General features: G+C 36.8%; 1 protein-coding gene across 3 annotated transcripts in view; it reads left to right on the top strand.

The window, feature by feature from the left end:
* LOC127445926 (membrane-associated guanylate kinase, WW and PDZ domain-containing protein 3-like) overlaps positions 1-13,465 on the top strand; it is a 191,530-nt gene that overhangs the window by 122,523 nt on the left and 55,542 nt on the right. For all 3 annotated transcript variants that reach the window (XM_051706429.1, XM_051706430.1, XM_051706431.1), the window contains exon 2: positions 5,435-5,551. In XM_051706429.1, coding sequence (XP_051562389.1) covers positions 5,435-5,551 — 117 coding nt within the window. The remainder of the gene's footprint in view (positions 1-5,434; positions 5,552-13,465) is intronic.

Here is a 13,465-nt window from a genome sequence, read left to right on the forward strand (position 1 = left end):
GCAAAAGGTGTAAAGAACATCTTTATAAAAAATTAAAAAAAATACAATGGTAACCATTGTGTCTGTTCTAATGCAATAATCCAGTTATTATACAAAAGTAAAACCTGTAAACAGTGTAATTTTTTCAAAATCTTTCTGTTATTTTGTTTACATTTTTGATGTTACTTCTTTCAGTGTTACTGGGATAGTTCACCCAAAAATGAAAATTCTGCCATCATTTACTCACCCTCATGTGAGTAAATAATGACTTGCATATTAAAAAACGTAAGTCTTTCTCTCTTCCATGGAACACAAAATGAGAAGTTATGTACCACCCCTGGAATCATGAGTTCGAAACCAGGGTGTGCAAATTGGCCTGGTCGCTAGGGAGGGTAGAGCTACATGGGGTAACCTCCTCATTGTCACAGTTAGTGGTTCTCACTCTCAATGGGGAGCATGGTAAGTTGTGCGTGGATCGCGGAGGGTAGCATGAGTCTCCACATGCGGAGTCTTGATGTCATGCACAACGAGCCACGTGATAAGATGCGTGGATTGGCGGTCTCAGAAGCGGAGGCAACTGAGACTTGTCCTCCACCACCCGGATTGAGATGAGTAACCGCGCCACCATGAGGACCTACTGAGTAGTGGAAATTGGGCATTCCAAATTGGGAGAAAAGGGGACAAAAATAAAAAAGGAAAGAAAAGGAGATGTTATGCAGAATGTTAAGGATTGACGGCCTCAGTCACCATTTACTTTTATTGCATGATCTTTTTTTCCATACAATGAAGGTGAATGGTGACTGAAGCTGTAAGTCCCTAGCATTCTACCTAACATTTCATTTTGTGTTTCACACAAGAAATAAAGTCATAAGAGTTTGGAATGACATGGGGTAAATTATGTTTTTGGTTAAACAATTTATTTTGGTTACATGCATCACCATGCATCACCTTTAAAGGGATGTTTCACCCAAAAATGAAAATTCTCTCATCATTTACTCACCCTCATGCCAGTGCAGATGTGCATGACTAACCAAGATTTTAAGAAGAATATCTCAGCTATGTTGGTCCATACAATGCAAGTCAATGATGGCCAGAACTTTGAAGCTCCAACAAGCATATAAAGTCAGCATAAAAGTAATCAATATGACTCCAGTGGTTAAATCCATGTCTTCTAAAGCAATATGATAGGTGAGGGTGAGAAACAGATCAATATTTAAGTCCTTTTTTACTATAAATTCTCCTCCCTGCCCAGTAGGTGGCAATATGTACTATGAATGCAAATGGCCAAAAATAAAAGCAGAAGAATGTGGTAGTGAAAGTGAAAGTGGAGATTAATAGTAAAAAATAACTCTTAAAATCTTTTTCTCACCCACACCTATCATATCACTTCTGAAGATATGGATTTAACCACTGGAGTCTTATGGATTAATTTTATGCTTCCTTCATATGCTTTTTGGACCTTCAAAGTTCTGATCACCATTCACTTGCATTGTATGGACCTACAGAGCTGAAATTTTCTGCTAAAAATCAATGTTCCTGTTCAGCCAAAGAAAGAAAGTCATACACATCTGGGATGGCATGAGGGTGAGTAAATCTTCTTCTTTCGGCTGCTCCCATTAGGGGTCGCCACAGCGAACCATCCGTGATCTGCATATTTGTCTTGGCACAGGTTTTACACCGGATGCCCTTCCTGATGTATGAGGGTGAGTAAATAATGAGAGAATTTTTATTTTTGGGTGAACTATCCCTTTAAACTTCTTAACCTCTTATGCTTGAAAGCGGAAAGGAAATAGAACAGAGAAATGAAAAAGGGGAAAATAAAGGAAAAACATGTCAACGTTACAAGGGTTGTGAGAAAAAAATAAGTAAAAAGTAGAAGGAGAGATGAAGAATGACCAAAGAAATTGACAGTTGAAAATGGGAAATAAAGAGAGTGTGGCATAGTGATAATGTACTCTAAAACCCCCGGTCTTATCGCTAACAAATAGTCTGTCTTCCTCTGACAGGATTATTATATTACCACATTTTATTGGTGTGAGAAAAGGTAAGAGAAGCAAAATGAGAGAGAGAGAGAGAGAGAGAGAGAGAGAGAGAGAGAGAGAGAGAGGATACGGAACATTAAATTTATTTAACAGTGCTTATATTACAGGGCAGCCCTGCTTCAAATGGTTCCTCAGAACTTTCAGATTCTGAGAAATTAATCTGAAAATGTTAATTGGTGACATAGGACCTTGTTCCAAACCCATATGACTTACTTTATACTGTGGAACACAAAAGGAGATGTTGGAAAGAATGTAAGTCTCAGTCACCATTTGCTTTTATTGCATGTGTTTCCCACACAATAACATTTTTTATTGGTGACTGAGGCTAACATTCTGCCAAACATCTCCTTTTGTGTTCCACGGTATAAAGTAAGTCATATGGGTTCGGAACAACATGAAGGTGAGTAAATGATGACAGAATTTTCATTTTTGGGTGAAGGAGCATAGGAAAGTTATTTGCTGGTGATATGAAAATGTATTTTCAATGCTTTTGAGACAACAAAATGAAGCATGCTGAGGTTGAATACTGTTTCTTCCATGTGTAAAATGGAGTGTTGGATTCATCTCAAAGTCACACTAAGTCATGGAGTCATTTAAAGTGCAGTAGATGTTTTTTCATGTCAACACTATTAGAATTCTTGTCCTATCCTTGTCAAAATAAATTGGAATGATGTGATATTTCAGCTTTTCGTGGTTGGTAAATCCTGCTTAATTCAAGGCCTCTGACAGGACACCTGTCTTTCCGCCCAAAGGTTATGACACATATCAGGTCACGCTGTGTTTATGAGGAGATTACTCTGCTTTATGAAGTCTGGCAGCATTGAACAGGGGTGAAGAAGGGAGATTATAAGGAAGGGTTTAGAGGATTCTGTCATCCATCTGCACATTTTCTCACTCACTCTCTCTTAAAGGGGTCATATCATAAATCATTTCAATTTTTTCCTCTAGGTCCACTTATATTGTTAGTCTAGTTTTTTTATTTTATTTAGTTTTTCATGACAATTTTTGACCCTCTCTCTGACCCTTGGAACTGAACAGGCTGTTTTTTTGTTGTTATTCTATGTAAGCACCCTTTTCGCATATGGCAGTTTCTGTCAGGTCCAGTATAGTTTGCGTACATGTATATTTGGCCAGTCATATATTAAAGGAATAGTTCACCCTAAAATGAAAATTCTGTAATTATTTATCACCTTCATGTTGTTATAAACCTCTCTATGCTGTTATTTTTACTTCTGTTGAACACAAAAGGATAATTTTTGAAGAATATTTACGCGGCTCTTTTTTTCTTACAATGACAGTTCATAGTGTTCACATCTGTCAAACTCCCAAAAGTTTAAAAGATCTTTAAAGCTGAAGTATGTAAATTTTTCAGTGTTAAAATACTTTCTTCTATCCCAGCTTAATATGCAGAGACAACTGCAGTATAAGTAAGCCATTCACAGGTACATTTTCTCGAAATCTGTAAGCACTGTGTCTCTCTGTTTGTTTTGAGAGACCCACTTAGACTTGCCCCAGCAATGTTATTAAACCAATGCCGTGAGTTGGCGGCATGACTAACGGTTTGAACAACAGAAGACGAGGGGCAAATTCGGAAAGTTGTTTTGAAAACATTGTTTATTTTTGCAATTCTGTTCGGTGGAGTTAGTGTTGCTGAAATTACATACTTCAGCTTTAACTCTTAAAAACGCATCTGTGTTCTGTTTTATTCATTGCTTTTTTGTTGTTTTTGTTTTTCGTCAGAGGAGGACTTTGATTACTGAAAGTTACAGTATGATTTCACAGGACATTGAACTGTTTCGGTTCAAATGATCGATGGAAATTCAAATTCTCCTCTGGATATGATCCCTTTAATTGTACTGAGTTTAAAACTTTTTCTTTGTGACTCTCTCTGTTTCTCGTCCCTTTCTCATCCACCCTCACTCAGTACCGCAAACAGCTTTCCTCTGTAGAGCCACTTTCTCCAACTTCCTGTGAACTCTCCCAGAGTTGCGTCTTTTGGAGTTTGTCAGAAAGAGCAAAAGTGAGGAGTTTTCAGCTTTTAAAAGTTCTATGCAGAGAGTTTTCATTAGGATTCACATTCCACAGTCACTTTTGACAAACTGTGTCAGCGTGTTTGTGAAGCCTTTTCTGAGTAAGCAGAGCTTATAAGAGACTTATGCTGGGTGTTTTTGTGTGTGTGTGTGGCTGGGCTCTCACATTTGAGTGTGTGTGCGTGCGTGTGTGTGTGCATAAAAAAAAGATGTAAATGTAGTCCTTGAAATTAAAAAAAAAATAAAAGAAATAAAAAATAAAAACAAGTAGGCACTGATAGAAAATATTTTTTGTTCTGTTAAAAAAATGGGAAAGAAAAAAAATACCATGAGATCACATGTCAGTGGTTTCTCCTAGACAGCAATGGGATTAAATGGAAAGTTAATGGAGACTTCTGCTTAAAGTCAACTTGAAACGACATTCACAACCCATTTTTCTTCCATGAACTGACTTATTTTTGAAATTACATACCAGAATACAGCCAGGTGGTTGAATCGGAGGAGTTTAAAAATAAGAGGAAATCGTTTTAGAGGTAAAGCAAGTTATTTTATTTTAGTGCACATTTGCAAAGATACCAAAATCTGCAATCAAAAGTCAGAATTTTTATATGAAATCAAACAGTTCTAAAATTATTCCTAGATCAAATTTTCTGAGATATGCCATCCACATTTATTTTATAGCTTTATACTCTTACTGTATGCCAAAAATTCCTCATTTGTGAATTTTTATTTCATCTAGGGAATTTTATGAGAAAAAGAAACCAAGCTAGTTCTTTATTGAAACTAAACTTTTGAGCTACACTACCGGTCAAAAGTTTTGAAACACTTGACTGAAATGTTTCTCATGATCTTAAAAATCTTTTGATCTGAAGGCGTATGCTTAAATGTTTGAAATTAGTTTTGTAGACAAAAATATAATTGTGCCACCATATTAATTTATTTCATTATAAATCTAAAATTTAAATAAAAAAGAAAAGATTTTGAAATTGATGACTTGGACCAAATAATAAAGAAAAGCAGCCAATAAGTGTCCAGTATATAGATGGGAACTCCTTCAACACTGTTTAAAAAGCATCCCAGGGTGATACCTCAAGAAGTTGGTTGAGAAAATGTCAAGAGTACATGTCTGCCAAATCTAGGCAAAGGGTGAGTGCTTTGAAGATGCTAAAATATAACACAGTTTACTTATTTTGGATTTTGTTTAGTCACAACATAATTCCCATAGTTCCATTTATGTTATTCCATAGTTTTAATGTGTTCTAAAATGTGAAGAAAAAAAAAATTATAATAAAGAATGAGTAAGTGTTTCAAAACTTTTGACGGGTAGTGTATGAAACAGCAACCTCTGAGCAATAACATTTTTCTCTCTTTTTCTCTCTGCAGGTAAAGTTCTGAACACTGATTTGAGGCATTATCTTAGCCTGCAGTTCCAGAAAGGATCAATCGACCACAAACTACAGCAAGTGATCCGAGACAACCTCTACCTGCGAACAATTCCATGTAAGTCCCACACAGACATATATGTTCTGTCCATTTTCAAATTATTTTTTAGTATTTTATTGTCATGATTATACTCGCAATGTTTTAAATGGGAAGTTAACTATAGCAGGGTAAACATTTATGGCAACTATTATTTTTGCATTCCCATTTGGCCTAACAGCAAAATAACATACACATATGTTTCCTTAACTTTCCTAAAGAGAAAAATAGGGAGAGATGGATCACAGCAGTGTTGACTAGTTGATTTATTATTATTAATGCCAGGGTAATATAAAACAAAGAATATTGTTCTAAATAATAAAAAAAAGCTAGATTTACACTGCTAAATAAGGCAGAAACATGATACCACAGGCTGTGAAAAGGGTCTATTATACAGTTTAGCTGTCATTTAAAAAAAAAACATTTAACTGCAAAATGCCACAAATGATCAGAGTCAAGCATACAGTATTATATTATATTATAGTTAGGCAAAAATTTGTAATTGCGATTAAAAAATATTATAATATCCAATTACATCGTCAACCCCCCGACTGAAGGATCGGTGAATATTCTTGCTTTAGTGATTTTGCATTGAAAATTAAATTAATGTATTTAAAAAACGAAAAACTTAAACTAAAGACATTTCTAAATTCAAATTGCACTTTGATATATATATATATATATATATATATATATATATATATATACAGGTGCATCTCAATAAATTAGAATGTCGTGGAAAAGTTCATTTATTTCAGTAATTCAACTCAAATTGTGAAACTCGTGTATTAAATAAATTCAATGCACACAGACTGAAGTAGTTTAAGTCTTTGGTTCTTTTAATTGTGATGATTTTGGCTCACATTTAACAAAAACCCACCAATTCACTATCTCAAAAAATTAGAATACATCATAAGACCAATAAAAAAAACATTTTTAGTGAATTGTTGGCCTTCTGGAAAGTATGTTCATTTACTGTATATGTACTCAATTCTTGGTAGGGGCTCCTTTTGCTTTAATTACTGCCTCAGTTCGGCGTGGCATGGAGGTGATCAGTTTGTGGCACTGCTGAGGTGGTATGGAAGCCCAGGTTTCTTTGACAGTGGCCTTCAGCTCATCTGCATTTTTTGGTCTCTTGTTTCTCATTTTCCTCTTGACAATACCCCATAGATTCTCTATGGGGTTCAGGTCTGGTGAGTTTGCTGGCCAGTCAAGCACACCAACACCATGGTCATTTAACCAACTTTTGGCAGTGTGGGCAGGTGCCAAATCCTGCTGGAAAATGAAATCAGCATCTTTAAAAAGCTGGTCAGCAGAAGGAAGCATGAAGTGCTCCAAAATTTCTTGGTAAACGGGTGCAGTGACTTTGGTTTTCAAAAAACACAATGGACCAACACCAGCAGATGACACTGCACCCCAAATCATCACAGACTGTGGAAACTTAACACTGGACTTCAAGCAACTTGGGCTATGAGGTTCTCCACCCTTCCTCCAGACTCTAGGACCTTGGTTTCCAAATGAAATACAAAACTTGCTCTCATCTGAAAAGAGGACTTTGGACCACTGGGCAACAGTCCAGTTCTTCTTCTCCTTAGCCCAGGTAAGACGCATCTGACGTTGTCTGTGGTTCAGGAGTGGCATAACAAGAGGAATACGACAACTGTAGCCAAATTCCTTGACACATCTGTGTGTGGTGGCTCTTGATGCCTTGACCCCAGCCTCAGTCCATTCCTTGTGAAGTTCACCCAAATTCTTGAATCGATTTTGCTTGACAATCCTCATAAGGCTGCGGTTCTCTCGGTTGGTTGTGCATCTTTTTCTTCCACACTTTTTCCTTCCACTCAACTTTCTGTTGACATGCTTGGATACAGCACTCTGTGAACAGCCAGCTTCTTTGGCAATGAATGTTTGTGGCTTACCCTCCTTGTGAAGGGTGTCAATGATTGTCTTCTGGACAACTGTCAGATCAGCAGTCTTCCCCATGATTGTGTAGCCTAGTGAACCAAACTGAGAGACCATTTTGAAGGCTCAGGAAACCTTTGCAGGTGTTTTGAGTTGATTAGCTGATTGGCATGTCACCATATTCTAATTTTTTGAGATAGTGAATTGGTGGGTTTTTGTTAAATGTGAGCCAAAATCATCACAATTAAAAGAACCAAAGACTTAAACTACTTCAGTCTGTGTGCATTGAATTTATTTAATACACGAGTTTCACAATTTGAGTTGAATTACTGAAATAAATGAACTTTTCCACGACATTCTAATTTATTGAGATGCACCTGTATATATATATATATAACCACCTTTCCATTTACCGTCAGGCAAATATCCGTCTATGACAACAGGCGGGAAATTACTAATACAAATTAAAACAGTTATAAATGTAAACATAATAATTATAATGATGATGATAATCACTGAAATATACATCATAATTCGAGGTGAAAGTGTTTTTGTATTATTTTATGATTTAATCACAGATGTATAGGGCTGTATATAAAGTGACCCTGCAGAGTTGCGCTCAGAGCGAGCTGTTCTTTGGAAATAAAGTGAACTGAACTCAGAGCACCTCCTGAGCTGAGAGGTCATTTGCAGTATTCTCATAGACTATATTATTCGTGCAAAAAAATTTCAGAAGACTGAAACAAAGAAAGAGTGAGAACCCTTTACTTACGTGTGTTCCACGAGACCACACACCTCTGAACAAACAGCTTTTCTGTCATCTGTTCTTAAAAATATAATAAAATGTTTTTCTTCAAGCTCGTGTCTGTGTGTCTAACGGCATTTCTTATGTCATTCCGAATCCGAGATGTCTTACAGTTACCCACCATGCACATTATATACTTTTGCGTACTTTGCTGCCTGTGTAATTTGATACGTTGGTAAAGAACATCTGGCTTTCAGTGCGTTATTTAGGTTCATTTATCATGGGTCACAAACTCTTCATTGAGCAACTATTCTTTATTTAAGGCTATTCTATTTGTTAGTCTATTGTTTTGATATTGGACGTTCCATTCATAATGTTTCCCCTTTTACCCGGTATAAAATTTCACACTGGTGTTGTCCCTTGTACCGAGTAAAACCGGTAACACTGTACACCGTGGCAACCCTATACTGTATATATAAGGGCATAAATAACACAATAATGCCATAATATTATTATTATCATAATGGTAAATAATGGTAAATTTGCAACATACACATGGGCTAAAAAGTAGACAAGCACAGAAGAGAAACTACTTGTTAAAGCACCATTTCTGAGGTTGTACTGAATAGAGCTGTTCAGCTGTGACATCAATTTTTAGGCAAACCATGAAATCTAATATGCCATGGGTTCCCACGGGATTTTCCTGTGGGTTTTTATAATGGGGTTTTTGAACTTCTGTGTAAAATAAGGCCTGTGGTAAGTATGACTGTGTTTAAACTGTGTTGTAGAACAAAATGTCAACCTTTTGTGACGTAACGTTTACCACAGACCTTATTTTACTCATAAGTTGAAAAACCCCATTATAAAAACCCATAGGACAGTGGTTCCCAACCCTGTTTCTGGAGGCCCCCCCAACACTGCACATTTTGTAAATCTCCCTTTTCTGACACACCCAATTCAGGTCTTGGAGTCTCCACTAACGAGCTGATGAGTTGAATCAGGTGTGTTTTATTAGTGAGATATCCAAAATGTGTAGTGTTGGGGGGCCTCCAAGAACAGAGTTGGGAACCAGTGCCATAGGAAAATCCTGAGGGAACCCATGGCGAATTCTCTTCAGGGTTTTTAGACTACAAGCTGAACAGTTCTATTGTTATTGCTACACATGATAATTCAACTAAAGTCCCAATGTCGCTGCATGGCCTTTGTTTTTTATGGTAACTGTGATGAGCAGGACGGAGCCGAGCGGCATCTGGGCAGAGCGAGGCCGGGAAGATAAGTGGCGAATGACTTTCACCTGCATGCCACACCGGTCTCACGTTTTAGCGAGGGGCGGTGGGAGTACGAGACAGCAGCAGACGGGAGAGAGACGCGTGAAGCTATCTGTGTGGGTCTGCGTGTCAGAAGTGCGGGTGCTGAAAAGAAGCGCATAAGTTGAATGTATGGCTGAAAAGTCTTATTGTGGAATGCTGAAAAGTCTTCGACAATAAATGTCTGTGTGCTTTGTCAACCCGGTCCCAGCTTCCTCCTTTCCTTAATTGTTACAGTAACGGATACAGCAACAAATATCTGAAATTATAATGTCAAAATACAATGAGCCTGCTGAGTTTTGTTCACAGTGCATGTAAAACACAAAATGCTCTGTGTAAATAAAACTAATGGAGATCATTTGCATTGTTCACATATATGACACTATTCTTGCGAACTGTATCCATATGACTGACACAGAATGAGGAGTAAAAACTCTTCACACGTGCGCATTCCGTGAGAAGTGCTCGCCCTGTGCGATTGAGTGGAAGAGAGTGCCAATGAACCTTTGAAAACACAGCAAATTAGACACACGCACCGACGGCTTTTCTTTTGTCTGTATTTCAAAAAATAATCAGGTATAATAAAAGAATGAGTCTAAAGGCATTCCTTTTTTATATGTCACTCTGAGATGTCTTACAGGTCGCCTCCACAGTGGCGGGCAGATGACCAAAATTACCCAGCATGTGGCGGGTGCTAATTTCATACCCTAATTATATTATATTATATTATATTTAGGGCTGTCAGTCAATTAAAATTTGTAATTGCAATTAATCGTATATTTTTTGTAGTTAATTGCAGATTTTGAAAATGTTGAAATTTGACACCATATACAGTATACTTATTTTCCTGTCACAATGCATTTTCTTCCATCTTAAGAAAGAAAACAAAACAATATGTATAATGCTTTATAAATATTTTCCAAACAAAGCTTTCCACAGTATAAAGATAGAAATATGACCTATTCAAGTAACATTAAACGTTTCCCAAATCTAATTGGGAGGTTGACTTATTGAAATAATTCTTCTTCATAGGTTGAGTATTCATTCATATTTTTATTCATTTCATGTTTCAATATTCATAATTTTACATTTAAAATATTCATCTCATTACATTATTTATGCATTTGAAACTGCAGTGTAAATGCATTTATTCCTGCTCTGTGAAAATACCCCTAATTGCCACTTCAGATGCAGCTTTTGTGCCACCTTTGCTATGTAAAGATGGCTTTAGTCCCCATAGGTTTAGTATTCATTGCAAAGGACATAAATCTCTTAAACTCTCATCCTCCACAATATTAATCTGCCGATAGACTGTGTCTATCCACTTTGTTACAGCAATCTTGAAGCTGCATTCATGATTCGCGTCAGAGAATCAACGCCAGCATCCAGCGCCGCTTTGAAGTCCATGGGAAATGCGGAGTACTAGTTAAGACTTAGCATGCTTCAGTGATAATTAAAATGTGCTGGAAATACTTGATTTATATCACAAGTCGCATCTGGGCTTGTTTTGTGCATCAAATAATAGTGCTAAGAGGTCCTTTCGCCATAATTTTATCACTGACGTGGAAGAGCTGATGTGGTGTGTGCATCAGTATAATGACTCCGGGCGGACACATGGACACATTGCAAAGGTTCTGCCCTCCCAACAAGTGTTTATGCTGGTTTATGCAATATTAATGGTAAATGCGTTAATCGCGATTAAGAAAAATTAACACGTTAAACTTTTTTAATAAATTGCATGTGATTATTGTGTTAATTCTGACAGCTCTAACTATATAATATAATATTATATTATATTATATTTAGAGCTGTCAGAATTAACACATTAACGCATGCGATTAATTAAAAAAGTTTAATGCATTAATTTTTCTTAATCGCGATTAACGCATTTACCGTTAATATGGCATCATTAAAACTGGTTTGAGGGGCGGAACCTTTGTAATGTGTCCGCCCGGAGACATAACACTGACGCTCACACCACAGCACACACACACACCAGAGCCCTTCTACGAAGTTGATCCTACAAGCTTAGCATAAATTAGCATAACGCTGCAGTCCCATAGACATTCTGTGGTAACACGCTAGTTGACCGCTTCGCTCTCTCATATGATTGAACCACGGAGGTTGTTATCTCAGTAAATAAAATAATCTCTGCACACACACACACACACAACATTGCTTCTAAAATGATGAAGAAAGGAGCTCTTAATGCTATTTGATGTACAAAACAACCCCAGGCGGGACTTGTGACAGAAATCAAGTATTTTTCCACCTGGGAGATGCATTTTAATAACCAAAGAAGCATGTCAAATCTTAACTATCACCAAAACACAGAATGAAACGGTTGTGTTTGCAAGCGTTCTTCATGTGGATTCTAAAGCGCCGCTGGCTTTGTCGCCCTGATGTGAATCATGAATGCAGCAATTGCTGTAGGAAAGTGGATAGCCACATTCTACCGGCAGATTAATGTTGTGGAGGATTTGAATTTAAGAGATTTAATGCACATTGCAATAAATATGCAAGCTATGTGGGTACTAGTTCTTTCAATTAGTCAAACTCCCACTTAGACTTTGGGAAATGTTTAATTTTACTTGAATTGGTGCTATTTTAGTGCATTTCTGTCTTTATACTGTGGAAGGCTTTGTTTGGAAAATGTTAACTTAGCATTATATTGTTACATGTTTTTTTTCCTAAGATAGAAATAAATGCATTTTGACAGGAAAAGAAGTATATATAGTATCAAATTTCAGCACTTGTTTGACAAAATTACACAAAATATGCGATTCATCACGATTATATTTTTTTATCGACTGACAGCACTAATTATATTATATTTTATTACATGGTGGCTCAGAGGTTAGCACTGTTGCCTCACAGCAAGAAGGTACTGGGTTCGAGCCCCAGCTCTACTGAGCCTTTCTGTTTGCTCCGGTTTCCCCCACAAGTCCAAAAACATGCAAGTTAAGGGAATTGGAGACTCTAAATTGTAGGTGTGACTGAGAGTCCCCCAGCAACTGGGGGTTGTGTCAATGTCACGCATGAACATGGAGAGGGATGCAGTTTGAACACAAATGCAGAGTTTAATGAAGAATCACCAACAATATATATATATATATATATATATATATATATATATATATATATATATATATATATATATATATATATATATATATATATACACATTGGTGGCCTAAAGTTTGGAATAATGTACAGATTTTGCTCTTATGGAAAGAAATTGGTACTTTTATTCACCAAAGTGGCATTCAACTGATCACAATGTATAGTCAGGACATTAATAACGTGAAAAATTACTATTACAATTGTAAAAAAAATTCATAACTTCTTAAACTACTTAAAAGAGTTTTCATAAAAAAATCCTCCATGTGCAGCAATGACAACTTTGCAGACCCTTGGCATTCTAGCTGTCAGGTTGTCCAGATACTCGGGTGACATTTCACCCCACGCTTCCTGTAGCACTTGCCATAGATGTGGCTGTTATGTCGGGCACTTCTCACGCACCTTACAGTCTAGCTGATCCCACAAAGCTCAATGGGGTTAAGATCCATAACACTCTTTTCCAATTATCTGTTGTCTAAACACTCTTTTCCAGTTATCTGTTGTCTAATGTCTAATTTCTTTGCCCACTCTAACCTTTTCTTTTTGTTTTTCTGTTTCAAAAGTGGCTTTTTCTTTGCAATTCTTCCCATAAGGCCTGTACCCCTGTGTCTTCTCTTTACTGTTGTACATGAAACTGGTGTTGAGTAGGTAGAGTTCAATGAAGCTGTCAGCTGAGGACATGTGAGGCATCTATTTCTCAAACTAGAGACTCTGATGTACTTATCCTCTTGTTTAGTTGTACATCTGGCCTTCCACATCTCTTTCTGTCCTTGTTAGAGCCAGTTGTCCTTTGTCTTTGAAGACTGTAGTGTACACCTTTGTATGAAATCTTCAGTTTTTTGGCAATTTCAATCATTGTAT

The sequence above is a fragment of the Myxocyprinus asiaticus genome, chromosome 9, assembly GCF_019703515.2.
Source record: "Myxocyprinus asiaticus isolate MX2 ecotype Aquarium Trade chromosome 9, UBuf_Myxa_2, whole genome shotgun sequence".
NCBI lineage: Eukaryota > Metazoa > Chordata > Actinopteri > Cypriniformes > Catostomidae > Myxocyprinus > Myxocyprinus asiaticus.